This window comes from Telmatherina bonti (assembly GCF_933228915.1).
Source record: "Telmatherina bonti genome assembly, chromosome: 21".
NCBI classification, from domain to species: Eukaryota; Metazoa; Chordata; class Actinopteri; order Atheriniformes; family Telmatherinidae; genus Telmatherina; species Telmatherina bonti.
Window position 1 is genome coordinate 27085426 of NC_136630.1, and position 26294 is coordinate 27111719.

Below are 26294 nucleotides of genomic sequence, written 5' to 3' on the forward strand. Positions count from 1 at the left end.
GTGGTGGTAGACTGACGTTGTGTTCGCTTTACCTGCAGATGCTGAAATGGACTTCATTTTCCACACGGAAACTTTTGTTGGTGTTTGTTTTTCTTTCCTTCATTAGCATCTATTCTCACTACACTCAGAGCTAGAGCCAACAGTGAAGCTTGATTTTTCCCTGAAGCTTGGTCAGTGCCATGGCTAATGGACGCAACCTTGTGGCGCTAGTCACAGATTACTATCAGGTGCTGGCTACAACAAGACCCTTGCTATTAAAACTGTAGTCAACTAAAGGACATTCATTCCTCATCCTTACTAAGAACTGATGTCTCTTAGAGCAAATCCGTTGTGAAACCTTTATCTGATTACTCATTGTCTCCAGCAAATAATTCCTGTAAACTAACCAGATATTTTGCTGGCTTTTAACATCTAGGCCCGCGTGTATCTAGTCGCAGAAGAGCTTCTGAGAGAAGATGTTTCTGAAAGTCTCTGGAAGGTACAGACAAGCCTGGAGGTCCTGCAGCTGTTTAGGAGCACCTACGATGACCGTAGATCCAATCTGAGACAGTACCAGAAGCCATGGGACTTTTCCCCGCTGCTGGTTTTCTCTCGATTTGATCGATTCATAAATCGATTGAATGCCATCAAGGTGAGCATGGCTGTGTTTTGATGTGGAACGTGTTTACTGAACCATTTCTGCACACTTCTGGACACTTCAGCTCAGTTTGAGCCTCTTCTGCATGAACACAGGACATCCTGTTAACAGCACTGGACCTGATGAAGCTGGAGAAAGTGGAGATGGGAGGCGTGCGAGGCCGAGCCCTCAGCCTGCAAGTCCAGCAGCTTCACCAGGAGTTCGTGGACACTTACAACCTGTTCACAGAGAAACCTTCTGACTGCTTGGACATCAGCAACATGGTACGTTTTATTAAAGTCATTCAGCGTGTGTGGCTTTTGTTCACTTTATTGCTTTAAATTTTTCAGTCTTTTTTTTTAAATGAGACTACAAGCTCATATAACCTCTCGGTTTGGCTGACATCGCAGCTGGTCACTCCTTTTTGTGGAGAGAATTATATTTCTGCCACGACAGACTCTTTATTTTTCTTTCGACTGCAGTCCAGCAGTTTAACTGAGATGTTTCAAAGTTACGGCTGGAAAAGCAATTTACTTTCCTTGTAAGAAACGGCCGGCGTCCTCGGCTGAGCGGCTTTGAGTCGGTGAGATGTGAAAAGGGGGGAAAAGCAGTGCTGACTTTGCGTTGGCCTGCAAAGCGGCGTGGTCTTTCGGCTGTCGGTCTCGCTGAGCTATCTCCCCTGCAGGAGTTTGAAGAAGACATGAGGCAGTTCAAAGCGAAGGTGGATGACACCGAGCGGCGCCTAGGAGCCGTCTTCTGTCAGGCTTGTGATGACGCCTCAGGACTAGAGCGCACCTTCAAGGTCTGTGAACATAATCTCCATTTCTCACATTAATAAATGAAACAAACAGTCACAGTGAAGTCTGTGTTTGCAGGTTGTGGAGATGTTCGGCTCCCTGCTGGAGCGTCCGCTAGTTGCTGCCGATGCTCGGAGCAGATACCCTTTTCTTCTGGCCATGTTTGACAAAGAGCTGGACTGCTGCAAACTCCTTTACAACAAACACATGCGAGCTGCCGAGGAGCAGGGTGAGACTCAGAACAATGACTGTTACAAACCACTTTCTGCTCCCATTTATCATCATCAAAGATAATAGTCACACACCAACGTGATGGATGGCAATAACAGTAAATATGTTTCTCTTTGATTCCAGAGATTCAGGGTGTTTTTATTTGAGTCAGACAGGAGGGTGCGGGGGGCCTTTGACTCACCTCTGTCCAACCATGTTCCTTTCAAAAAGTAGTTTGGAAAATCCTGAAGGAAATGCGTCTGAGCTCATTGAACAGTGAGATCCATTAAAACGCCTGAAGGACATTGAAAGTTGTTAAAGGGATTAAACTTTGAATGGTCTTGATTTTAAAACTTATTAATTAAAAAAGAGCAAGATCTGAAAAACTGCTGACTTTACCCCTCCCAACACACTCACAGTACACACACAGTCAGAATCAATACAGAATAATGTCGCTGTGTATGGCAACAGCTTTCTTGGTGTCCTTCGGAATCTATTGATCCACATGTTACATTGTAAATATGAACAGTTTCTATCTGACATTTACACTCAGCAGCCACTTCATCAGGTCCACCTGGCTAGCAACAGATCAGACCATGTTGTCATGATGTTTCCAGCAGATTCTGATCCTACCATGTGAATGTGGAGCTGAACTGGAGACTCATCAGACCAGCAACGTTTCTCCATCTTCTATTGTCCAGTTCTGGTGATGTTCTGTTGCCTTTGATTCTGAAATACTCAGACCAACGACATGCCACGTTCAAAGTTCATAAAATCTCCTTTCTTGCTCATCTTGATGTTCAGTTTGAACTTCAGCAAATCGTCTTCATCATTTCTACATGACTAAATACACCGACTTGCTGCTATGTGATTGGCTGATTAGATATGTGTGAAGCAGCTGAACAGGTGGATCTGATGAAGTGGCTGATTGTAATTTGTCAGTTTAATGAGTCTATAATATTTATTAGTTATTCCATAATAATGTTTTATTTCTCACATTTAATGGAGAAATTGGATTGTAAAAAAAGACATTGTGTGATTTTCAGCTAAGTTTCTACAGAAATAAAAAGCCTACTATGTCTAAATGTTGGTCAAAACTGAAGCTGCCGTCGGCTTGTCAAAGCGAACCATTACTGGCAGGCTTACAAAGAACACAAACTGAAGGTGTTTCTGCAGTGACATGAGGGTCATGTCTATGCACTAAAACAGCTGGATTTAGGACTCTTGGACCTGTAGTTTGATCTTTTCGCTGTATGGATCTGCAGTCCTCTTGTCTTTGCAAATGGTTGTGATCCTCTTAGATTTGTTACTTCTTTCCCTCCATTTTTTGCGTAAACACTAAAACAACATGCCATCTCTGGGATGTGCACGGGTTTCTGCTCTTGCTTGTGAAGCAGCTTTGTGATGATGTTGCACAGAAACCCTTCTAAGATACACAAACGGACACTATACAAACTATTTAACACTGCAAGGCCCAAAAATTTCAGGTTTCCCTACAAGTCCCCCTCCCCTCTACAAGTTTGTGTATTCACTCTCACTTTGTTAACTGTCACTATTGTCATGCAAAAATACTGTGGAACAACCAGATACTGAACTGGATTGAGTTTCTCCCCCTAAAAAAGGTCCTTACAATGCTTTTCTTACTAGGCAAGGCAGAGCATTGCCCATTTTTCCAGAGTCAGTAATTTTGTCAGTAAGACTTCAGTGCATAGCACACAATGTGAAAGGACCAACATTGTTAAAGGGGATGTGTTTGCATATTTATTTTATTTTAGTTGCCCAGTGGTGACCATACTTTGCAGATGTCTTAATCTGTGCAATTATACACATGTTGGACCCCCTCAGGCTCAGCCCCAGTCGGTAAGAATATGCCAGCAGTGGCTGGAGGGCTGAGATGGGCCCAGGAGCTACAGCAGCGCATCCAGACCCTCTTCTCCAAGTTCAGACACCTCTCCTACCCGTGAGTCTCCTCACTTGCTTCTGATATGAAGCTGATCAAAGATGAAATTTGATGTGGTCAAGCTTATTACCTCAAGCTGCTTCAATAGCCTAATAAAAACGACACATAGGAATGTTGCAAATAAAGTTTGCACAGCTTGTAAACTGTTTTGCTCCCTGTAGGTGCCTGGAGTCTACAGAAGGGGGCAGGATCATCCAGAAGTATGAGGAGATGATGCAACTACTGGATAGGTGATATATCATCTCTGTGACACATTAGACTCTTTGTCAGGGTAAAAGAACAGAAAGGGGAGTTTAAACTGAATAATGGCAGGAAGCAGGACATTAAAACACCCAACAGTATGGACAAAAAATGAATTTTTTTCTTTTTAATTTCATGCCAGTTTCTTTAAGCCGAGCGTTTGTAATTTTGTTAGTTCAGTGAGTAACATTTATGAAGCAGGCCTTTGTGGGATAGCATGAAGACGTGCAGCTCTGGCCATGATTTATGTTCTCATTATTGCAGTGCTGCTCTGCAGATTATTTCACAGGACTCCCATAATCCCATATGTCCCATCGCTGCTCTCTGATGCCAAGTGAGAAATATCTCTGTAGACCACAGGCAACATAAAAACCTCGCAAGATAAAGTGTCCTGTTGGGAAGGAAGTAGTTTGTATGGAATTAAACTACAGCTACATGAGTCAAAGGGGAGGAGGAAGGTTTCTGTTTTCTACACACATTGTCAGCATGTCTCCTGTGTTTAGCCTGCTACTGCTAAAGGTTAGCTGACTCTTTGATTCACCTTAAACTGAACAATTAAAATCAAGCTGTGAGGCTAAACACTTGTTTACAGATTTCCCACCGAAATGTTTTCTGACACTAGCTTATCAAGAGCTAAATGAGTGTATAACACGCTGTATAAATGCTGGCTGCATGTGAGGAAATTAGCTCTAATTAGCCAGATTAAATTAAAACACCTGTGTGGGTTTAAATGCCATGTTTGGTTTTACTCAGATATTTTTCACCACAGTAATTTTTGTTGTCAGAGATCAGTTGCACATAGTGTGATTATGAGGATTTGGATGCATGTTTCAGCAAAGTTATGCTAACATGATGTTATTCTAAATTACTGGAACATTAAACTTATTTGATTTCTTTGTGTTACTATGTTTTCCTGCAATAACAAGTCAATATATCTATGCGGAAAATCAATTTTCTTTTATTATACAAGTCAAGCTTTATTTAAAGAAAAAAATAAAAAAAATAAAAAGAATAGCATCTGATAACATAGCTAACATGTTAGCAAGTAGCTGCCCAGTTTTTTACTGGCACCTGATAGTTTTTGCATAATCTTGACTTATTAATTTACATCAAATTAAGGCAAATCTGAGTTAAATCAAGTTAAATAATTATTAGATACATTTTCAGAAAATGTCTCCTTGGTGGCTAAAGGCTAAAAGCTAGCGCTACTTTTGTCTTTGTTTCAGACCTAACAATCCCCAATGGGATTGCTAAACTATCAATTTCATATTTTTCTTTTGAGGAGACAGATCTTCTTTGTTCTTTTTATTGTCCTCAAAGGAGTTTTTAAGGCTTTCTAAGTTTTTAAATAATATCTTTTCTGAGACATTTTACATAAATTTTTTGTTAACTTTGCGCAAAAGCCCAGTTGTACAGTCTTTTACTTGCTTTCTGCCCCCAGGTGGGTGCTGTTTGAATTACAATAGTTTTGACACTAATTAACAATAAATATGAAACATATTGGCTTGATATTAGAAAATTTTTATTCTCTTCCCATTTTTTTCTTCTGTCGGACTTCAAAGAGTTAAACACTTTACGAGTAGCATGGTGCAGGCAGACATCATTCTTTCTTTTCAAACTAGTAAAAGCTACCAAAGATAAGTTTGACATACATAAAATAGTCTTTATGATAAGCACCAAAGATTCCCAGAAGTCATCATCCAGAAAGCCTGATGTGCAAGACTTATGCAAATGTTGCAACATTCCCTCCTTTTCCATACTTACATTGATGTCAGTGAAGTATTCAATGTGAACCAGTGCAGTCACGTTAAGTTCCAGTGACTGAGGGTGAATGTGTTTGTATCCAGTTTACTGTGATGTAACTCATATCACTGCGTGCACACAATCTAATTGACTTACAGTCCTAGACATTCGCCCACTTTGTGCTTCACAGGCTTAATATCACTCCCTACCCCCCAACCGGTGTAACAGGATGATGAACAACACCAGTTCTGTGCCCTCAATTTGCTGCCATCAGAAATTAGAACCCTTGTTACGCGATCATAATTGTCTCAGTTGCCTCCTATGAACGCCGCTGTTATTATGCATTTTCCAGTCAGGCACGCGACGGGCATCCTCACTCATTACCCCTACAGACAAAATGCGGCGTGATTTATGACCATGACCAAGACATTTGATTGCCTCTGCGTCTGCGGTGCCACTATCAGGAAATGAAGCTCACGGCAGAAATCCAATAAGGAGCACACAGTGCGCACTGAAGTTCTCATCATAATCGTGGCTATTTACAGATTGATATAGCTCTACAGAGCCCTGACATGCTGTCTGTTTGCTGCCTCTCGCAGATGAATCAGCGTTTATCCTCATACGCCCGCCTCCTTCACTCTGCTCCCTCTGCCCTTATTGTTTGCTTGATACGGACAAGCAAATCACGCCTCTCATTCTGTGTATCACCTCAGAGGACTGAGAAAATGGCTCAATCATACGCCTTTTAGCCACTCATTTCTGTTGCTTATATTAATTTCCGTCATGCCAGCAGTTTTTCTCGCCTTTGGCCCTGCAAATTAAAAATACCAGCCTCTTTCTTAATGGGAATATGAAACAATGTTAATGGTAAAGATGCTTCTTTTCTTTTTTCTGTTGTATAACTTTTGTAATAAGTTTTGCTCCATTGTGATTGCAGATTATCTGCTTTGTGTTTGGTGCTCTAGATACTCCAACAGCTTGTATAAGACGTGGACGGAGACGGTGGGCGAGAGCTCTCAGTATAACCTCAGTTTGCCATTAATCAGCAGACACCCGGACACTCAGCTGATCTCAGTCAACTTCAACCCGCAGGTTGTTGCATCAAGCCCACATGCTGTGAAGAAGTGATGGATATGTTACTTGCAGTCAGACTCTGATTTATTTCCACCCTATCAACCTTATTCTGTTTTTTTTCCTAATGTCTCCAGTAAGTAATAAAGGTTTGTGGTGCGTGCTGCCAAGAATATCTGTCGTGATCAAACCTTGAGCTGATCTATCCTGCTTTGTCTTTTAGTGCTTCTAATGTTTTCCTCATTTTCTTCTCAGCTGGCGTCTGTGCTCAGGGAAGTGAAGTATCTGGAGGGCAGGCAAATTGAGGCCATACCAGAAACTGCTATGCAGGTCTACACCACCAGGGAGCAGCTGTGGCAGTATGTGGTCAACCTGGACCTCACTGCTGTCCAATACAACAAGGTTGGTGAAGATTAGCTGTTTCTAAATAAAAATAGCTTGCATGCAGTTGAGGACAAAAGTATCTTTGCCTGCCAGCAGCAGATTGAGCTATGACTCTTTTCTGAAATTTAACTCGGTCACTGCTGAAAAAAGGTTGTACTCATTCAGCGTGAATACTTTGCCCATTTATTTTCTGTTTGTTAGTTTGAAAGAACTTCAATAAAACAACTGAAACTGGTGGGAATGCAGATATGAAGGTAAAAAAAAATGTTTGTTTTTTTTTGTAGCAGAAAGAGAGACACCATTAACTGTGTGAAACACCAAACATGAAATGCAAAATGTTCCTCAGACTGATTTCTCCTTTTTTCTTAGCTATGCAATCATTTTATTTTCAGAATTGGCTTCATATAAGTTACGGTACAAGAAAGTGGAAATTCCTGCTTAGGCATTGCTGTCTGTCACACCTCCTGAAGCATCCATGGGTCAGCTACAGGGCCATCAGCCAGGAACCACCGTTCAGTTGTTTCGTCCTTTTATTCCCGGAACATCTCTGGTGGTGGGGCAGTGAAAGGTCATCTCCCAGACAACCCTGCAGCTGGCAGCTGATACCCCCTGTGGCTATTGTTGGGGTTAGGTGTTCTTTCCCCAAAGCCTGTCCTTCCTTTGGAACCAGAGCCAGAAGCTGCCTTTTCCCACCTCCTGGAATAGCTCTTTCATGGCCTTCTTCAGCTTCTCCCTACCTGTCCTGCTTTCCTCAGTAGCCGTGTCATTGACAGCCCCACAAAGCTGTGGCAGCTAACCTCCACAAGGTAGATGGTGGTTTTCCAGCCACCCTCCTGACACTCTGCAGCCAAGTCTGTGCATTTGACCTCTAGCTCCTCCTCTGAAGGAACTGTGAGTTTGACAACATACATTGCTTTTGCTGATTCGGACCATTCGACAATATCATGCCTAAGAGGTGTGGTTGTAATTGTGGTAGGAAATTGGAGCTGCCTCTCGAGGTCAACCCTCACGCCCCACTCCTGACCGGGAAAAAAAAAGCCTTGGTCTCTCTCTTGGCCTGGTGTATCTTGGCCTTCCCCCTTCTGTGACAGAGCTGGTGTGGTCTGCTGCAGTTAGGTGTTTACTGTCCTGATGGCATTCTTCCAGCACCTTCACCAGCTTCCTCAGCACCTAGTCATGACGCCATCTGTAACGTCCCTGGGACAGCACAATCATGCAGTCTGACAGGATATGCAAGAGGCTTGCATTGGTAGTGTTGCAGAGTGAACAGTATTCCTTGTTCCTGACCCACAGCTGAAGGTTCGAAGGGCAGTGAAGCGTGTCATAGGCAGAGCAAAATGAGGAAGCTAAGTCTTGCCTGTTGGATCTTCCACAGGTCAGATCCACTGATGTTACGAGCAACAGCTCCCAACACAGAAAAACAGCCTTCATATCGTAGCGCTCCTCCTCTTTGTCACCTCTGCCACCACCAGCTCCTCCCTCTCCTCTCCTTCGCTTCCAACGCCACAATTCTGGCCTTGAACCAGAATCGTGACCCCCCTCCTCAAACTTGCCCTGCTCTTCTTTCTTGGACTCTGCCCACAAGCTCTCTGTGTGGCAGCCTATTTAAAGCTTGGTCAACCATAGCTTGAGCATGCTACTTTCAGTTAGTGGGAACCTTGGCATTGGCTTTCCTTATTGTCTGGTTGATGGACTCACTTTGCTGCACCACCAATCTGGCCTTCTCCTGCATGTTCCTCACACTAGTAGACCACAGTGGCAGCTACAGAAAATTCTTGGCAAAGAGGCCTGTTTCAGAGACACACTGGTGAACTCCCAAACCAGTTCTCAATGAACGAGTTGGTTTTCCCATCGATCATGCCCATGGTGGATAAGGGGGCCTTGTGCAATTTCAAAGGCCACATAATCCTCCTGTAGGGTATGTGCTGACAGCACAAGGTCTTGTACTTGCCACGGAGTTAACTTGCCGAGGTTTGATTCTTGCCAGACCATCCGTCAGCTGCTTTGGACAGTTCGCCCCACTTGATAGGTTGTTCGAATAGGACAGGAATTATTTCTCCTCTGACCATGAAGGTGCTGTTGTCATTCCTGACTCTTCTTCTGAGCAACAGGCTGTGGGATTTTCGACAGGGCTTGATCTTTATTCTAGCCCATGACATCAACTCATCCAACCTCTTTAATTGCTGAGATATGCCCGCTACTGTCTGAAGGAGGGTGGTGACATCATCCACATAGCTTCTCAGTAGGAATAGCCTCTGACCAGATGGCAGTTTTATATCTCCAACCATTTAAATACCCCCTGTGATGATTGTGTCTGCTGCAAACAAGATTGGAGAGATTGCACCCCCTATGGCAGAGGTGTCCAGCTCCGGTCCTCGAGGGCCAGAATCCTGCAGGTTTTCTATGTATCCCTGCTCAGACACACCTGATTCAAATTAATTAGTAGTAGAGCTTAATCAGTTGTGCACGTCATTGGCTGTTTGATCCATTTAGTGGAAGCTAGATGTGTTGGAACAGGAATACATGGGAAACCTGCAGGACAGCGGCCCTCGAGGACTGACTTTGGACACCCCTGCCCTATGGCAATGCCCACTTGAATCTGCAGCCACCTAGTGGTGAAATTGTTGAGGGAAAAGCCCATTTGCAAGTTGCTGAAGTACAAAACTATCAGGTTCTGGAAAGAGAAGCATATAGAAGACTTCCATGCTATAGCTGATCAGCCGGTGTGGAAACTATGTATACCCATTGGTGAGGTCAAGTCAGACAGTCTGAAAAGTGAAGGCAGTCTTCTCCTGCTTGACCCTCTGGATTTGGTTCCAGATCATTGTGGAGTGCTCCAGATTTCTGGCTTTGTTGCAGGTTTTGTATGTAGCCATCTGAAGCTGAGACTTTTATTCTTTTTTCTTTTGCTCCAAATACTGTTATTTTAGTTTTGTCTTCATTTAATTCAAATAAGTTATGGCACATCCAGTTTTTAATTTAATGGATCAAGTCCATATAACACAAGCCTACAACATATGAACAACACATAAAATAAATGCACATTAAAAGACTGTCTCAGCTTACAGCAGCTTTTCACAGGGATAACTAGCCCTTCTGTTATGTCATATCTGTTGGGTTAGAAGCTCTGAATGTAAAATTATCCCTGTGTTAATAGTAAATTCCTGGTTTTAGGAGGTGATCCGGATCACCCTTAAAATCAAATTATTCCAATCAAACTCCGGCCATAAATTTGGGTATCTCCCACAATGATGAAGGTGGTTCTTGTTTATTTGGAAATTATGATGGACTAAAACAACATGGAACAGTACTAAAACTGAGGTCATTTCAGGGGTTGCCAGATCATTGTTAAAAAAAATTATAGCACCCTTCATCAAATATAGTATTTTTAGTAGGGCTTCAGTGCAAATCAGTGCTTCAATGCAAAGAGAAAAATCTGTAAAAATGAATGCGTTAATATATTAATTCACACTCCAAACACCTGTCTATGTTATCTTGGGGACCAAAACCTTTGGGAACTGCTTGAGATTTCCTTGTGATTTTTCACAGATGTGATAATAAAATGTGATTTCTGATAATATTCAATGGAAGATGAATAATTACAAATGTCTGTGCTTGTGTTTGGCTGCAGGTGTTACACTCTATGCTCGACGTGGAGCGTCCTCTGGTTCAGGACCAGCTCATGGACATCGATACTCGGCTCAGAAGGGCAGAGGAGAGCCTGAACTGGAACAGCCCAGGTCTGGTCTTTAACAGATGAGGAAGAAGACTCAGACTCTGAACGATGATGCTTTTAAGTGCCTTGCTGTGTTCTGTCGGATAACCCATGTTATGATGAGCAGTTTTTTTCATTTACTGCAGTGATTCATGCTGATAGCTTTGGTCTCCCCTGCCCTCGTATTATGATATACAATGTCATTCTTCCTCTGCAGCGTGAAGACGTATGACTAATGAGATTTTTCCTGCAGCGCTTACAGCATTTTAAACTTCCATTACAGTTTAAAAGCAACACGTCTTAAAAACGCTGAGTAATTCAGACGTCTTCACAACGCTGAGTAATTCAGACGTCTTCACAACGCTGAGTAATTCAGACGTCTTCACAACGCTGAGTAATTCAGACGTCTTCACAACGCTGAGTAATTCAGACGTCTTTACTTGAAGAACAAAAAAGAATCAAATCTATTTGAGTTTGTGGATTATTGAAGTTAATCTTAATGGGGTAGTTTTAGACTATTTACACTCTTTTATTCATACTGTGCTGCAGTTTAGTGTTATCCCATTTCTGAGGGGAAGACAGTCGCCATGTGTACTTTGACTTTTTATGACAGAATAGCAATGACAACATGCAGCAGAGATTTTTTTCTTCCTCTCCCTCAACAAGTTCCAGTTGCATTATAAATATAACATGACCGTAGTTACTCCAAACATATAATGACTAAAATCCATCTTACAAAGCAAAACTAATAATCTTACTTTAAAGAATAGTCAGTCGGGCATTTTCTAAATCGCTTCATCCAATTAAAGGTTGCGGGAAGCTGGAGCCTATCCCAGTTATCATCGGGCGAGAGGCAGGGTACACCCTGGGTAGGTGACCAGTCCATCACTGGCCCACACAGAGAGACAAACAACCATTCACTCCAATTTAGAGTAACCAATAGATCTAACATGCATGTCTTTGGATGATGGGTTTGAACATCCTACATGCAGAGGATTGAACCAGCAACTTTCTTGTAATAAAAAAAAGCTTCTCTACTATAAGATTAAACCACCTCCAACTGGCTCTTGGAGATAAATTCTCATCTTGGATGTGCTACTGACTTTTAGTTTTTCCTTCCAGTTGAACAACAGACACAGAAAATGATCAGAAAAAAAGATCATCTCTAATTTGAAGCCAATTCCTGGAAAACTGAATGACAACGTGTTAACTTGAGGCAGATCACTCAGCTCTGCTCTAAAAATAAAAGCCTGCATGTTGTGCTTCGCTAAATCAACATGTTATTCTGGTCTAACCATCTCTCTGTGAGCTTTGTAGCGCTTCTGTTGTCACAGTAAAGCTTCCATGTTTACCATCGCTCTGCATGCAGGTCGAAGGTTCATGTGTCAGCTGCTTAGCAGTCAAGTCGGTTCTGATTTCAGCTGTATGACATCTGCAGTCTGTTGATGAAGTGTGGCGAGAGAGAACTGCCTCAAGTGTCTGTGTGAGTTCAGTCAGATTACTTTGACTTCAACCTTTTCCAGGATTTCTTTGCTTTGACCAAATACACAACATACAACCTGTTTACTCAGGATTTTGGATACAAATAGTGTTCTGAAAAGCAAATGCAAGAACAATCCCAGCTATGTCAAACACAGTACATATTGTTATACATAACATAACTCCTAAGCATCAGCATACACACTCAGGTTATTAAAGAACTCCTCCTCCCCTGTGTTTACCTCCATCCTTGTCATTTCTGGGGCAGAAGCTGCTCAGAAATGTAACATGAACAGAAGCTTTGCTTTCTGGGCGGAAAAAAAAAGAAATAAGAATAGAAGAGATGTTCAATCATTGATAAGCTTTGACTGACACACAGCCTCTCAGAGTGTTGTTAGTTTCTTTGACTCCAGGATTCCCAGAGGGAAAGAACAGAAATGAGAAGAGTGTTTATGGTACAAGCCAATGCACTCCATAGTCTGTGGGGAGGATCTCTCAGTCCCTCTGCAGAATTTCAGTGGCTACACATTTATCTGCTGTGGGTGCATGCGAACGTGCCATGCAGCCTGATTCAGGGTGGAGACAGGATGGCCTTTTCTGAAGTGAATTTGCAGGGTAGCGCTCGTTCCACATGATGTAATAATGATCATATTTGCATGTATTAGCATCACATCCAGGCGCTACGCTGACATTTTATTCCAAACTCATTCATGAATTCACCATCGGTGTTTAAGCTGGTTTAGGAGTTTGATAAAATGAAAAGATGATTGTTAAATTGCCTTAATGCATACATTTCTGAGCTAGTTTGGATGATTTACCGTAGAATTTAAACAGATTTCAGGACATTCTTGGCTTTAGCAGATGTAACCGGTCATGGCGATTGGGACTTGGATGTTTTGGTGATTTTTAAGATTTAAGTGGTTGAATTTGTGCTGGACAGTATTTTAGATGTTTCAGAAAAATACTTTATAAATGAAAAAAAATCTCATTTTTAATCTCAATAAATTTTTATCTTAGTTAAATGCATTATGAACAAAATTCAGTAATGTTTTAAAAAGCAGTGTTTTATCTGCAGTATGCACCAAGCGACGTCTGGTTTTCATCCAGCCACTTTCTACCACTCATCTGGGCTTGGGTCAGGGGGTCAGCTGCCTAAACAGGGAAGTCCACATCCTCTCCCCAGACGGTTCATTTGCCAGCTCGTCCAGTGGGATCCAACCAAGACATATACACCCTCCAGCGTGCCTTTGGTCTTCCCCATGGTCTTACTCTGATGGAACATGCAGATGCCTGAACCACCTGGATCCTCTCGATAGCTTAGCTTCCATTACAGTCTCATAAGATTTAAATGATATTTGTCAAATTTCACCAGTAGAATTGTGATTTGCAGGTGTTTCCATCGAAACCTGTTTACCTTGGTTAGCCAGGTGACGTTGTTTCAGGTTTTTCACTCTCTGTGAAAGGCTTGCCGCGGCTTTTCAAAGCTCAGTTTTCTTCCTAATTCTTTGTTAAACTCTGGATTTCACTGTTGCTGCCATCAAGCAAGGCGGTTATATTTTTCTCTTTATCTGTGAAAACATTTTCCACTTCTCTGTCCAAACACACAGCGCCATCTTTATCTGAAACAAACAGGTCATGTGACCCCCGTACATAAAGTCCGGGGACGTGTAAATGCAAAAAACGTGTTTCTGTTGTACTTTTGCGATAAAATTTTCTAAAATGAAAATTTACGCAATTCTAGAAGTAAAGGAAATGCAGCTAATATGGAGGAATAGCGTCCGCTGGGCAACCCTGCAGAGGAACCCCATTGCTGCTGCTTGTTCTAGCGATCTCCTTCCTTTGGTCACTACATACAGATAAGCTGCTTTTTAACGGCAGTTTTCTCTTTTCAGAGCAGCAGCTAAAACCTTTCCTGTACTGTAAATATAAGATAAATATTTCAGGATTTGTTTATTAAAAGGTGGCAAGACAGCCGGATGGATTTCTGCTGTACTTTAGGATTGATTTATGTTATGCTGATGACAGATGATTTTATACGTCAGATATTTAGAAAAATGGGTTTGGCTTCAGATAAGGTCAAGGCCTGTTTATCTGCTGGGTTTATTAATAGAAAGTTTGATGAGTAACGTCTCAGTCTTAGCTGTGAGCCATCATTTGATCATTTTTGATCATTTTTTTTTCTCTTTTGATTAATATGTTGTTCAATGCAAGGATGAGGTGAAGAATCTGAATGATTCCCTTGAAGCAAAGACACACACCAGTGGCTTTTCTTGGAACTTTTCTTTTAACCATTTCTCCCCAAATTTATATGTAAAAACTGAATAAAAAATGTTTAAGTGAAAAGAAATACAGATTGTGTCAGTTGAGCATAAAAATAACATAGAAAGCTTTTAAAAAAGTCCTTTTACCAAAGTAAAATCCAGATAAAAAACAAACCAGTACCTCATTGGCTGCATGATCCTTCCAAGCAAATGTTTCTGTCCTCAGACAAACTGGGCCATCCTTTGCACCCTGCAGCATTACAAGTCAGTTACTAGAAACCCTTACCAGAGCAACCCAACAGGATGTGTGAATATAAATACATATATGTGTTGTTTCGCTTTCGGCTTATCCCTTTGGAAGGATTGCCACAGCGAATCATCACATGGGTGAATTGGCACGATTTACGCCGTTCCTGACACAACCCTCCTCATTTATCCGGGCTTGGGACCGGCCCTCAGACAACAATCATGTCCCCCTAGGGGCTGCAGTTGCGTAGGGGAGCAGGACTTGAACCACCGACCTTCAAAATGCTCAACAGCTGTACAATACAACCTAAATTCTTAATGATTTACTTGGTGCAAAAGTAGACATCATACTATTTTGGAATGAATTTCCCCATTATAGTCTGTGTTGTTTGATGTTTGCATGAAGGAGGTGACTCCTGGGCTTTTTTAACCTCAGAGGAATCACAAAGATCACTTTGTCAAAGATGCTGAGCTTGTGACCTACGCCACTGTGACATCTAATGTTATGGATTGTTTCAGAGTGTAAAAGTGTCTTCTTCACTTCACTGGCCTCCTGTTCAGGTCGGAGTAGATTTTAAAACATTACTGTTAACTTATGAATTATCAAGTCAGGAGTCTTGAGTTATGTAAGCGACCTTGTGAGGCCGCATATACCCATGTGGTCTCTGTACTCACAGGAGCATCAACCTTGAGAATTTTTCATCGTCTTGATTAAATTTGTAAGTTCTACCCAGGTTTTAAAGCAAAGCTAGAGACGTTTGTTTTCTCCTGACTGCAGGTGTTGGAGTGTTTTTCTTCGTTTCTCATGACTTCCTAGAACTGATTATCTTTTATTATAAGGACTATTCGGTGTTTCCCTGACAGAGTAAAGTAGCCTTTTCACATCTGTTTGTCTGTAAGTAGCTCATCAAAACTCTCGTATTAAATTGAGGCATTGTTCAGGAATCCTGCGTGAACCTTGTGAAGCTGATACCTGACCAGAACTCCCTCCCTTGTTTTCTTTTGCTTTTTGGAAAAATATTTTACATCTACAGCTGCAGCCAGTGGTCAATGCATACGGCTACGTTGATCATAGCCTACATTGTTTAAGCGAACCAGTGCCATCTACATTAGCCTACAGTAGCATTAGCACCAGTTATTTTAACATTACATAGCATCACATTTGCTGTTCACCATCAGTTTCCATACTGGAATGTCTGTTCAACTCGTAACATCTAAAGCACTTTATCAGTGGCATTTCCTTTATCTGGACTCCCTGCATAATAACCTTATCAAAGTTTACCTTTGTCCAGGTCGCAACACTCTGCATGCTGCGTTCTCATGCTGAACAGAAGTTGGACAGTGGTGTATGCTGCCACTGGAGGTGTCAGTACAGCTTCAGTTAGGATATTTTGGCATTGTCCATGTGAAATTAGGAAAGTCTTTGCATTTTGAAGACGTGGTGCTGGAAATCTGTCCGTCCCATGAGAAACACTGCTGTGGTTCTGGGATCTGGTTAGGATGCCACCTAGAACCCTTCCCTAGTGAGGTGTTCTAGGACATCCCATTGGGATGAGGCACTGGGATGGAACCAGGACAAGCTGGGAGGACTGTTTCAGCTGGCCCAAGCTGGGTGGCCTCAGATGAAAAGCAAGAGATGGATAATGATGAAATCATTGAATCACAAAGCCCTGCGGTGGACTGGCGAGCTGTCCAGGGTGTACCCTGCTTTTCGCCCAAAAGGCAACTGGGATAGACTCCAGCTTCCCTGCGACCCCTTATCGGATCAAGCAGTTAGGATAATGAGTGAATGAATGAATGAATCATAAAGACCACTGTTTTTGTTTGTAATTTCTAGTTATTTACATTTTATAAATGCAATTCAAAAGTTGAGGCAAATGGGCAAACGACTGATAAACCTTTGTTTCATTTTATGCTTCTAATGGCAAATATGTTGCACATATATTGTTGCAGGCTTTTAAGCTGCCAACGCTGAACCTCTTTCAGGTGTTTGGCAGTACATCCAGGACATGCGGGACTGTGTTTGTGACCTGGAGAGCCGACTGCAGAGGACCAAAGACAACGTGGAGGCAATCCAGGGCTGCATGAGGACTTGGGCCAACCCCATGTTTGACAGGAAGGACGGTAAAAAAGATGCACTGCTCAGCCTGGAGGACAGGACGGAGAGGGCGGATCGGTTTTATAGTCTGATACGGTCATCTGGAGAAAAGATCCACTTTCTGCTGATGGTACTTTCCCTGTATTTTAGTCTTTTTTCTTTTAAAACTTTTGGATTGGGGTTTAAATCTGTACAGTCAAGTTGGTGGCAGATGAGCAGTCGTCCTGTTATTTACTGTTTCAGAGCAACCAGGTGCTGCTCAGGGCCGAGCCATCTTCTGAGGAGTGGGAGGCCTATGTGGAGTACATTGACGACATGATCGTGGACGGTTTCTTCAACAGTATTGAGTGTTCGCTGAAGTTTTTCTTGGACAACACTGGTAAGATTATAAACACAACAGCAGAGTTAAATCTCCAAACGAAACGCTTGTGCTTCTTAAGTAGCATCTGTGTCTTTCTTGTGGTGTTACGACGCTTGTTTCCGAGCCAGAAGATGCTGCCAATCCTCAAACTCATACTCAGAGCCTCTCACTAGTCTGACTGCAGTCTGTCAGCCAGCACAGACTTGGGCGGCTTCTGAACATGTCCTCTGGGTTTTCACTGTCAATTGGTGTCCGCCTCTGTTGGCTGTCCTGTGGACATGTGGAAACTTGTGGACTTGCTCCCTGGCATGAGTTTTGTCAGCCAGTTTAGATGGACTGGGATGTTGTTCAAGATGAGGTGGATTGCTTCCAAGCCGCTGCTGCATCCAATCTCCGTGCCTTGGTGGGTCACTCCCATTCCATCTTCTTCTCTTTTCCTTTGCCTTATGTAGGCTCAAAATGTCTTTGATGATTAGGACGCCTCTAAAGTAAAATATCTAAACCATGAATATCTCAGGGGGGAGTTGATGTTTGTAACCACTAGGGATGGTTAGTTGGTCATAAACAGCGTATGTGTGCATCATTCAGACTGTCCGGTGGATAAAACATATTTGTAATTAAAGAGCTTCCAATAATTAATCCAAATATGTTTAACGCTGACATGCTTGAAACAAAAACATAATTATATGTTTTATCCTTTAATGTGATCATAGCTGAGGGAGGTTTTTAGAGTTAGATGATTAAATTTCTCATAATTAGACTTTAGACTTGGACTTTATTTAATCTCACAGTGGAGATATTTACCAGTTACAGCAGCTCTTGGGATGGAATAAAGTGCAGGAAGCAATAGAAAGCAGAAGAAATAAACATGCATCACAGCAAATATAAATATATCACATACACATACATATAATTACAAATAAAAGCGTAAATAAAAATAACTTCACAATTTAGACACATATTTACAAGGTGGAAAATGAAAAAGTATCATGACTGTACAGATGAGTTGTACAGTCTGACAGCAGTGGGAATGAAGGACCTGGTAGCGCTCTGTCCTACACGGAGGATGTCTGTCTGTCTTTTAGGGTGCATCACAGGAAAATGGGAAAAAGAGAGTCCAGGGGACTCGGTTTGATTGGGAATTCTGATCTTCTTCATCCGTTCATCCAGTTTGCTTTGCTTTCACACTGCGCTGTACTCATGCAGATCCACCAGCTTTGACCATGTCATGCAGTAACAACAGCTGCTCACTAGGAGGCGATACACCACACATTGACCTCTTGCCAACAAGAAGAAAATCTGGCTCATCGATTAGCCACAAAAATAGTTTGTTTACTCCAAGTAAACAGCAATGCAGAAAATAAATGTATTCAGTCTTGAGGTTTCTGTTTTTATTGGTGTTCAAACAAAATATGGCTTCATCAGTATGAGCAGCAACAGGCAGGCAGGTACCCGACGTGTTGCCGTATGTCGCTGCATACGTCACTTCCTCTATTTGGTCTGTTTGCATTTACACTGTCAGTGCAGCAGAGTTCCCCTCCAAGCACACCAAATCTGTTTTTATACGCTGCAGTCTCGCATCTAGCAGCCTTCTGCTGACCAGATGATGCACCAGAAAGAGGAGTTCCAGGCTTTATGCAAATGATCACTAAGACTCCATTGTATTTTCTGAAGTGGAGGGCCTTTTACATGGTTTGAAAGTTGAGCTGTTACAGATAAGAGTCCTGGTCTGGCTACAGAGCATGACCAGCATCCATGTCAAAGCCAAGGTTGCCAGCACCAATGGACCCATCTGAAAATAGCCTTTCCAGCTGTTTGTGGGTTGGTGGCCAACGTCTCTTCCATGCCGCTGGCGAGGCCTGCCACATTTCCACAGCCTGGACTCCACCTGAGCCAAACTGTGTTCCTTGGTGGGAATCGTATGATTTATAAAGTGACTTTCATACCAAAAGCAGCACAAAAAGCTTTACATACCAACCACATTTTATACACAGTAACATAAAACAAACTTACAGCAATTTAAAAGCACACCTGATTCCAGTCTCTCTTTCTCACAGTACAAGCACACACACACAAACAAAGCACATGTGTCTCATGTATCTCCTTGATCTGGCTCTGCTGAAGTTTTAATTCCTGTTAAAGGGGAGTTTTTACTCTCCACTGCTGCCTGCTCAGGATGAATGTTTGACCTGAACAAGCATTGAGATGTTATGCTGCATATCGCCTTGTGTTTCTTCCTGTTCCCCTCTCTCGTCTGCCAGCCCATCGTTTATGTTTTAGTCCTCTGTGACCTGATCGGTGTCATGTGTTTTAATTTGATGATAAACCAGCATCTAGCTGTAGTTTCAGTTATGTCACCAGTCAGAGGTGAGATAGGCCATGAAATGGTACCAGAATCCTTCATGACCCCAGTTGCCCTTCATTCTGTCCCACATAACCTTGTAAGAAGTGGTATTGCTCTTAAGGTTTGGAGTGTTGGATGTGTGATTTACAGTGTATTAACGTGCCTGTTGAAGCAGTGGTTGTTCCAACCATAAGGACAGAATAATTTCATTTTGACTGGGTCAGAATTTTGTTTTATCTCCCATTAAACACAAATGTGTAAATATGCCAACAGAACTGCTCTCGCAGGATTATTTTGAAGAGTCTAAGAGACGTTCAGTAGTGCAAAGTTGCACTAAATGATGCAAAATGATGCCCAGGGTGTACCTGCTGGGATAGGCTCCAGCTTTCCCACAACCCTTAATTGAAACAAGTGGTTAAGAAAATGGATGGATGGATAACTTGAAACTTTATCTCCCGTATTCTTCTTTTAAAGACCAGAGAGCTCCTGTGGTGGCCCCTCTGTTTGAGGCTCAGCTGGATCTGAAGGTCCCTGACATGGTGTTCACGCCTTCTCTGGAGCTTGGGTCTGGAGACAGTCTGTTTGAGATAGTGGAGAGCCTCATCAATGACATGTTTAAGGTGTCCTCCTTGGTGCCCCGCCTCGCCCCGCACAGCCCATTTCCCCACTACCAGGTACATTTGGTTTAATTCGGCTCCTTCACCACCAGACATGAAGTTCCTGTTTGACATGCTGCATGGTTCCTGACGCTCTCCCCTCAGGCCGACATGGAGGACATGGCTGACCTGGCAGAGATGCGTAACCACCTCATGGAACGTGTGCAGAGTGCCATGGCAACATGCTGCGAGTTTCGTAACTCTCTGGAGCGCTACAGCTACCTGTATGTGGACGACAAGAAGGAGTTCATGCGTCGGTTCCTTGCGTATGGACACATTCAAGATAATGAAGATTACACTGACAATGGTGGCATGGAGAATCCGCCGACTCTGGACAGCTTCAGAGAGCAGGTGGACAGGTAAGCATGTGTGAGGCTATTTATGTAATCATTTATTCTTGCAATGATCAGAATATGAAATTAACTTTTGACTTTTTATTTTGTTTTTGTGCAAGAATTGACACTGTTTTCGGTCCTTAGTTTCGAGAAGCTTTATGAGGAGGTTCAGGATCTTGAGGTGGTGCACGTGTTTCATGGGTGGATTAGAGTGGATGGTCGAAGCATGAAGACTGCCTTGCTGAACGTCATCAAAAAATGGAGCCTGATGTTCAAACAGCATCTCATGGATGTAGTAACTAACAGGTACGGTGTGATTTTGCAGGCCAACACACCACCAATCACACAAAGGCTTCTAAAAAAAAAGATGACACACTCAATGTTTTGTGCGGACACTTTTGTCCATCTTCTGTGGTGGTTATGCACAAAATTTGGTGAGTTGTGAAACCATATAGCTATCAGTTAATTTACGCAGAAAATGGAGCAATACCACTGGAAATCATTGGGGCAGTGCTGAGTTTTTTAGCGGACACACAACCAGGAACAAACCAGAGAAGACGAAGAACAGTAAGAAGACGACACAGAAACGGCCAAATAGAAAACACCTGAAGAAGAAAAATGCAGAAAAAGGAATTGAGGACAACATGAACAAATGTAGACACAGGATTAACATGTGAAGAGAGGCTGCGTGAGTACACAGCTACTGCGACCAGCTGCTGTCAAACACAGAAATTAACTCTGAACTCAACACTGCCCACTAGTGGATGAACTGACTCAGCAACCTTGGTGAAGCAAAAGACAGAACAATGAGTGTCGATGTCTGACAATGATTAAAATGGACTTTACGTACGTTAACATAGCATCAATGGGCCTTTAGAGGGACAATAACCTGTAGATTAGATCGCGTACAGTACCGTACTACAGGTTGTTTCATCCTCTCTCACAAATGGTGGAAGAAGTTAAATAAGTACTGTTTCCAAACCAAATCCTCCACATATCTGCAGGTAACAACCAGTTTGCCATTTTTGCTGCATTATCAATACTTTGACACATTGTGAATACTGATTTTACTGATTTCTTTCACATATCACACAGAAATCTGCTGTAGTAAAGAAATGCATTCAGTCTGTAATGATTTGGACATAAATGGTAATAAAGTTTCAGCTGATAGTGATGGAAATTATTATGCAGGTTCTAGTTAATGAATATCCTCTGTCTTTATGTGCACATGTGGCAGTCTAAGAAGTAACAAAAAAAATTCTCATGATAAAATTAGACAATAAATTAAAATAAAATAATAATAATAATAATAATAATAATAATAATAATAATAATAATAATAATAAAGAAAAACCATGAATATAATCTTTTTATCCACAGCCTGTCAGATCTGGAGAAGTTCATCACTGTAACTGAAGCTGGGTTGGTCCGGCGGGTGGAAGAAGGCGACTATGGCGGTCTGGTTGAGGTGATGGCTCACCTGCTGGCTGTAAAGGAGAGACAAAGCACCACAGACACCATGTTTGAGCCTCTGAAGCAAACCATCGCCGTACTGAAGGAGTATGAACAGGAGCTTCCCGACGTTGTTTACAAACAGCTAGCGGTAACTACGGACATTCATCACATACACTTCAGCTGAGATGAAACCATTTCTCCTCCATCTTCTTTCACCGACCTCTGGTCACTCCCCGCCTCCTTCTCATCGCCCGATCCTCTGATTTGCTTTAGGAGTTACCTGAAAAGTGGAATAATTTGAAAAAACAGGCGATGTTGGTGAAACAGCAGGTGGCGCCACTGCAGGCCATCGAGGTGGCCAACCTTCGCCGAAAGTGTGCTTCGTTCGATGTTGAGCAACACACTTTTCAGGAACATTTTCGCAGCAACGGGCCCTTCAGGTAAGACACATCCAAACATCCTCGTGTGACGGCAACGGCCAGCGCCGCAGCCTGGCAGCCATTTTCCAAAGACGACTCAGCTGTAGGGACAATAAATGTTCTGATGAGTGAGAGGGAGGGGCCGTGACATGTAAACACACCTACAGCATGATGTATGGTGTGTGTGACGGAGGAGGAGTGTATCTGTATGTAGACACTGAATGACAGCCCTGACGTCATTTATAAACCAATAGAAACTGTGCATTTTAATGCATCCTGCTGTTCACAATCACTGTTTCTGTGTCTGGAGGTGTGTGTGTGTTTCCAGTCTTAAACACACACAACTGCTTCTGGCCTGCTTGTTGGTGTTGCTATGACGACAGGGGCATTTTGTGACTTCTGAGTCACTCTGATACAGACATAAAGTCCCATCTCACAGATGATTGGCTGAAAGAACCGCTCAAACAACCAATCGCTGTTCGCAAACAAAAAATTGTGTCAAAAAACTTCTTAAACTGCTGAATCCCAGTACAGACCTTTACACAACTGGGATTCCGCTTGGACACAGTTAAGCGGGCACGAGAGAGGAGGACGTGGTCATCTGTGCTGAAGGACATCCTGCAGAGCTCCTTCACAGACAGACTGCTTCACCTTCTGAAGGAACGTTATCGCAGATCTTTGATTCCTACAGCTGTTAGACTAGAAACCAGCACTGCTCCCAGTAGACCACAAACATATAAACACAATAAAAACCCATATAATTCATTATTATACAAACTGAATAGATTTCTTTCACAAAGCAACTCAGGTTCTCTCCCGACTTCCTTCCACTATTCCCAGTGTGAGGCTGGAGCTGGAAGTGGGTGTAAAATGTTTCTCAGGAGCTGCTTTTCCTTTGCACTTTTTCACCAAATTAAAGTGAATTTCTAAGACAAAGTCCGGTTGCAGATGCAGGTGTTTCCACTGTAAACTGTAATTCTGTTTGGAGAGCTGCAGCTTATTGCCAGGTAGCGTAGTTTCATGGTTTTTCTCTGCCTGCGGAGGATAATACACAACTTTTCAAAGCCCTTCACCTTCTTTTCTTGTCTAATTTCCTATCAAACTCACTGTTGTTTGCTATCAGTGATGGAGGTTATGTTTTCCCTTCTCCTGTTCTGTCCATCCATACCGCACCATCTTTACCTAAAACAGTCACGTGACCTCTGACGTCATGTCCAAGGATGTGTAAATGCAAAAAAGTGTTTCCATTATACATTGTGATCTAAATATATGGACTCGTCTAAAAAACCCCATCAGAGTAAAAACCTTTCAGTGACATTTGAGAGGTTTTGAGAAATCCCAACATATTTTAGTTTAACCCAATTTTCAGGGTATAGGAACATCAAAAATTACGGTGGCCCTGAAGTGTCACAGCAAAACAAAAGCCACAACACAACACATTAAGTCACAACGGAAGTAACTTTTTTTTTTTTTTTATTATTTCTCGGGACCGCCGCAATGGAATTTACATCACCTGAAGTGAGCAGCGATGTACGTAACATCACAGGAAGTCAGCTGTTTTCAGTCCTTACAGATTATATGCGGGAGATCGTTTGAAACAGTCACTGATGGCAAAAAGAAATGAAAATGAATAAAATTATTTAAAACATTTATTATTACCTATCATTATTGTCTCAACTGTGATGTGTACGCTAATCCCTGAAAACATTTTATTTCTCTGTATTCATCCATCCATCCATCCATCTTCTGCCGCTTATCCGGGGTCGGGTCGCGGGGGCAGCAGCCTAAGCAGGGAAGCCCAGACTTCCCTCTCCCCAGCCACATTTGCCAACTCTGCGGGGGGATCCCAAGGCGTTCCCAGGCCAGCCGAGGGATGTAATCCCTCCAGCGTGTCCTGGGTCTTCTCCGGGGTCTCCTCCCAGAGGGACGTGCCTGGAACGCCTCACCAGGGAGGCGTCCAGGAGGCATCCTGACCAGATGCCCGAGCCACCTCAACTGGTTCCTCTCGATGCGAAGGAGCAGCGGCTCTACTCTGATCTCCTCCCGGATGACTGAGCTCCTCACCCTATCTCTAAGGGAGAGCCCGGCCACCCTGCGGAGGAAACTCATTTCAGCCGCCTGTATACGAGATCTCGTTCTTTCGGTCACGACCCACAGCTCATGACCATAGGTGAGGGTAGGAACGTAGATCGACTGATAAATCGAGAGCTTCGCCTTCTGGCTCAGCTCCTTCTTCACCACGACAGACCGGCGCAGAGCCCGCATTACTGCAGACGCCGCACCGATCCGTCTGTCGATCTCACGCTCCATCTTTCCCTCACTCGTGAACAAGACCCCGAGATATTTAAACTCCTCCACTTGAGGCAGGACCTGACTCCCGACCCGGAGAGGGCAATCCACCCTATTCCGGCTGAGGACCATGGTCTCAGATTTTGAGGTGCTGATTCTCATCCCAGCCGCTTCACACTCGGCCGCGAATCGCTCAAGCGAGAGCTGGAGATCACGACCAGATGAAGCCAACAGGACCACGTCATCCGCAAAAAGCAGGGACCCAATCCTGAGGCCACCAAGTCGGATCCCCTCAACCCCTCGGCTGCGCCTAGAAATTCTGTCCATATAAGTTATGAACAGAATTGGTGATAAAGGGCAACCCTCACCGGAAACGAATCTGACTTACTACCGGCAATGCGAACCAAGCTCTGACACCTGTCGTACAGGGACCGGACAGCTCGTACAAGGGGGTCCGGTACCCCATACTCCCGGAGTACCCCCCACAGGAGCCCCCGGGGGACACGGTCGAATGCCTTCTCCAGGTCCACAAAGCACATGTAGACTGGTTGGGCAAACTCCCATGCCCCCCCCAGGACCCCAGAGAGGGTATAGAGCTGTTCCGCGACCAGGACGAAAACCACACTGCTCCTCCTCAATCCGGGATTCGACTATCCGGCGGACCCTCCTCTCCAGGACCCCTGAATAGACCTTACCAGGGAGGCTGAGGAGTGTGATTCCCCTGTAATTGGAACACACCCTCCGGTCCCCCTTCTTAAAAAGGGGGACCACCACCCCAGTCTGCCAATCCAGCGGTACTGCCCCCGATGTCCACGCGATGCTGTAGAGGCGTGTCAGCCAGGACAGCCCCACAGCATCCAGAGCCTTAAGGAACTCCGGGCGGATCTCATCCACCCCCGGGGCTTTGCCGCCAAGGAGCTTTTTGACCACCTCAGCGACTTCAGCCCCAGAGATAGGAGAGTCCACCCCTGAGTCCACCAGCTCTGCTCCCTCATGGGAAGACGTGTTGGTAGGATTGAGGAGGTCTTCGAAGTATTCCCTCCACCGACCCACAACGTCCCGAGTTGAGGTCAGCAGCTCCCCACCTCCACTGTACACAGTATTGATGGAGCACTGCTTCCCCCTCCTGAGCCGCCGGATGGTGGACCAGAATCTCCTCGAAGCCGTCCGGAAGTCTTTCTCCATGGCCTCGCCGAACTCCTCCCATGCCCAAGTTTTTGCCTCGGCAACAGCCGAAGCCGCATGCCGCTTAGCCCACCGGTACCCATCAGCTGCCTCCAGAGTCCCACAGGCCAAGAAGGCCCGATAGGACTCCTTCTTCAGCTTGACGGCATCCCTCACTGCTGGTGTCCACCAACGAGTCCTGGGATTACCGCCACGACAGGCACCAACGACCTTGCAGCCACAGCTCCGGCTGGCCGCCTCAGCAATAGAGGCACGGAACACAGCCCATTCGGACTCAATGTCCCCCGCCTCACTCGGGACATGTTCGAAGCTCTGCTGAAGGTGGGAGTTGAAGCTCGCTCTGACAGGGGACTCAGCCAGACGTTCCCAGCAGACCCTCACAACACGTTTGGGCCTGCCAGCTCTGACCGGCTTCCTCCCCCACCATCTG

The 26294-nt window shown here is 43.7% G+C and overlaps 1 protein-coding gene across 1 annotated transcript in view; it reads left to right on the forward strand.

Annotated features, from left to right (window-relative positions):
- The window catches only part of dnah9 (dynein, axonemal, heavy chain 9), a gene marked incomplete at both ends in the record, with an annotated part of 232712 nt that overhangs the window by 28363 nt on the left and 178055 nt on the right, over window positions 1-26294 (forward strand). Inside the window, 16 exons of the mRNA XM_079260636.1 lie at window positions 416-631; window positions 733-900; window positions 1302-1418; window positions 1492-1642; window positions 3469-3583; window positions 3745-3813; window positions 6532-6658; window positions 6893-7039; window positions 10653-10761; window positions 16709-16950; window positions 17064-17199; window positions 20000-20199; window positions 20287-20540; window positions 20661-20822; window positions 21897-22119; window positions 22245-22411. Of these exons, the coding sequence (XP_079116762.1) occupies window positions 416-631; window positions 733-900; window positions 1302-1418; window positions 1492-1642; window positions 3469-3583; window positions 3745-3813; window positions 6532-6658; window positions 6893-7039; window positions 10653-10761; window positions 16709-16950; window positions 17064-17199; window positions 20000-20199; window positions 20287-20540; window positions 20661-20822; window positions 21897-22119; window positions 22245-22411 (2603 nt within the window). The remainder of the gene's footprint in view (window positions 1-415; window positions 632-732; window positions 901-1301; window positions 1419-1491; window positions 1643-3468; window positions 3584-3744; window positions 3814-6531; window positions 6659-6892; window positions 7040-10652; window positions 10762-16708; window positions 16951-17063; window positions 17200-19999; window positions 20200-20286; window positions 20541-20660; window positions 20823-21896; window positions 22120-22244; window positions 22412-26294) is intronic.